Consider the following 2,671-nt stretch of genomic DNA (forward strand, 5'->3'; position numbering starts at 1 on the left):
TCAACTGTTGAAATACACTTTGAAGCAATGAATCATGTTCACTGTGTTCATGCTGTTGCAAACTTCACAGGTTACACAGTTTATTTTAGACAAAATATTTCTGTAATTGTTTTCAGTGAGACTGAGGGTTTTGTTTTTTTCATAAACTGCTATTGTGTTTCTGCTCATTGCGCCTCACATTTGAATTTTTTTTTTTTTTTTTTTTTTTTTGCTGAGTACCACTGGGCCTGAAAAAAATCAGATGGGAACATTGATGTATTATTACAGCAACCTGAAACAAATTACAGTATGTTGGCCTCACAGGAGTCCGGCTGCAGAATCTGAAACGTAATAATGAGTTTAATGGCTTTTCTAAACCACGGGTAGAATAATGCATAAATCACAGGGTTTAGACAGGAGTTAAAATACATCAAACAAATAAAAAAGGAAGCAGCAGGACTACTGAGTGAATCTTCCACTGTAAGAGCAAAACAGTAATATGGAAACAAGGTGATGAGGAAAACAACTATAACCACACCAAGAGTCTTGGCTGCTTTCATCTCAGATTTCATCACATTTACTTTCATTGATTGTTTGTGTGTGACGGCTGTAACATGACAGCGCACGGCCCGAGCCTGAGACACAGCCACCACAAACACCCTCCCATACAGAACTACGATGACAGTAATGGGAAGAATAAAGGCCATTATAAGGTCAACAGTTCCGTAAATGTAGTTAATGACAATCACACACTCTCCATAACAAATGTTAAACCTGCCGGGTTCTATCAGATCTTCCATTACAAAGACACAACCGTATAAAACAGAACAGGACCAACACACACAAATACACAGTGAGACTCTCCTCACAGTGACTCTGGTTTGATAATGCAGAGGGTGACAGACAGCAACGTAACGGTCGATGGAGATGAGCACCATGTTTCCTACTGAGGCAGAGACAACGATGAATGAAACAAAGAGACCCAGTGAGCACATGAAGTCACCAAGAAACCAGCAGGATGTTTGTTTCAAGCTTTCACCTGGCATCATCGCAAGACCCACAAGGAGGTCTGAGACAGCCAGAGAGAGGAGGAGGAGGTTGGAGGGGACGTGAAGCTGCCTGGAGATGGACAGAAGAAGCAACAGAAGAAAAAACATCACAGTGATGAAAAACAGTTATGAATTTTAGATGCATATCAACATCATGCATGTACCATCACACAGGTCTGACTGCTCATATATGAAAATCTGAAACACTGAAAGTGAATTTGTGCCTGAAGTGTGAGACTGAGATGATGACCAGCAGGTTAAGAACCACCATGAGCAAAGAGATGGAAAACAGCACAATCTGCACCACGATTAGACCCTGAGAATCTGTCGGCTTCCTGCAGGAGGCGTTTAGGAGTTCTGGAAAACAGAGCTCTCCTCTGTCTTGGGTCTCCATCATCAGAGAGGAGGAGAAGCTGCTGAGCTCCAGCAGCTTTCTGAGCTAAACTCTGTTGGACAGCTGATTTATCTCCTTGTTTCTCCTCCTCTCAGTCTCTGTTGGACATTGATGTCCCTCCTCCGTTGGTCTGATTTGTCACGTTCTTCCTCTGGCTTTTGTGTCTTCTCTAAATCTGTGTGAATATTGATTGTAGTTGTTAAATCTGTTATTTCTTCAATAACTTGTTGCTGATTTTGGCCAATTCAATACCTGATTATTTGAGAGATCACAGTTATCATTTTCCTGCATGTCTGACAGGTGGGTGTTGGAATCAGGTGTGTGTGAGAGAGAGAGAGAGAGAGAGAGAGAGAGAGATAGATAGATCTTTATTGTCATTGTTGTTAGAAAATGAAAGACAGTTTACCAGATCTTCATTCTCAAAACAGCAGCATGAGACACACAAAACAATCTATAAGTAAGACCCTTCGTGTTGTGTGGGCCGCTGAAGAGGAGGTACTGCTGGCCCACCACCACAAGAGGGCGCCCTGCCTGGAGTGCGGGCTCCAGGCACCAGAGGGCGCTGCCGCCTTACGGGAGCAGCCAGGGTGACAGCTGTCTCCCATCACTGGACACAGCTGTTCCACTCAACACAGAGGTATATCAGCAGAACGGCGTCTCCACCTCAGTGCCGAGATATCGCCTTGAGATTAAGGTAACCTTCTCTGCAAGCATATACTGAAGACTCTGATAAACCTTGTTAAACCTTTTCAGGACAGCTGACTACAGAAAGCTACTTGCTTGGATAAGTACTCACCTTCCTGCTTCATTGTGACAAGAGGTGGAGGCGGCTTCTCCCCTCTCCGTCTACTGGGTGCTGTCGCATCCATACCTGTGTGTTTGTGCTCTTTCCCGCCAGCAGTACCGGATCCGACGAGCGGAGGCAGTGGCCACCTGGGGATTCGGGACTTGGCGGTTCCAGTACTTCTGGGGTTCGGTGGCAGAGGAGATCTGGGTGGTTCCTGTTCGACCGGGACGGACGTCTCCTACCTTCGAGCCTGCCCACACGACACCAGCAGATTTCGGCTTAAAACTCCAAATTATTAATTGTTGTATTGGTTGTGCTCTTTTCACAACAGTAAAACTTGTTATTCACCTTTCTCCATTGTCCGTTCATTGCGCCCCCTGTTGTGGGTCCGTGTACCTACACTTTCACAACAGGATATCTCGGCCAGCGTCATGGATCCCGAGGGGCGTCAACCGGCTGTTG

At 45.2% G+C, this 2,671-nt stretch overlaps 1 protein-coding gene across 1 annotated transcript; it reads right to left on the minus strand.

The window, feature by feature from the left end:
* Positions 1 to 249: 249 nt before the first annotated feature.
* On the minus strand, positions 250 to 1,567 carry LOC117524704 (trace amine-associated receptor 8a-like). Its single transcript, XM_034186520.1, has 2 exons — positions 1,253 to 1,567; positions 250 to 1,098 (listed from the first exon to the last, which is right to left on the minus strand). Exons 1-2 carry the CDS (start codon positions 1,423 to 1,425, stop codon positions 282 to 284), a joined length of 990 nt encoding a protein of 329 aa, XP_034042411.1. The 5' UTR covers positions 1,426 to 1,567; the 3' UTR covers positions 250 to 281.
* Between the last annotated feature and the right edge of the window lie 1,104 nt (positions 1,568 to 2,671).

This window comes from Thalassophryne amazonica, chromosome 14 (genome assembly GCF_902500255.1).
Source record: "Thalassophryne amazonica chromosome 14, fThaAma1.1, whole genome shotgun sequence".
NCBI classification, from domain to species: domain Eukaryota; kingdom Metazoa; phylum Chordata; class Actinopteri; order Batrachoidiformes; family Batrachoididae; genus Thalassophryne; species Thalassophryne amazonica.

What these genes read in the sequence shown, in the direction of transcription:
- LOC117524704 (XM_034186520.1), bottom strand. Translation starts at nt 1,425, where the DNA reads ATGATGGAGACCCAAGACAGAGGAGAGCTCTGTTTTCCAGAACTCCTA. An exon ending in ATCTCAGTCTCACACTTCAG is followed by an intron (nt 1,099 to 1,252) that starts GCACAAATTCAC and finishes GTCCATCTCCAG; the next exon opens with GCAGCTTCACGTCCCCTCCA.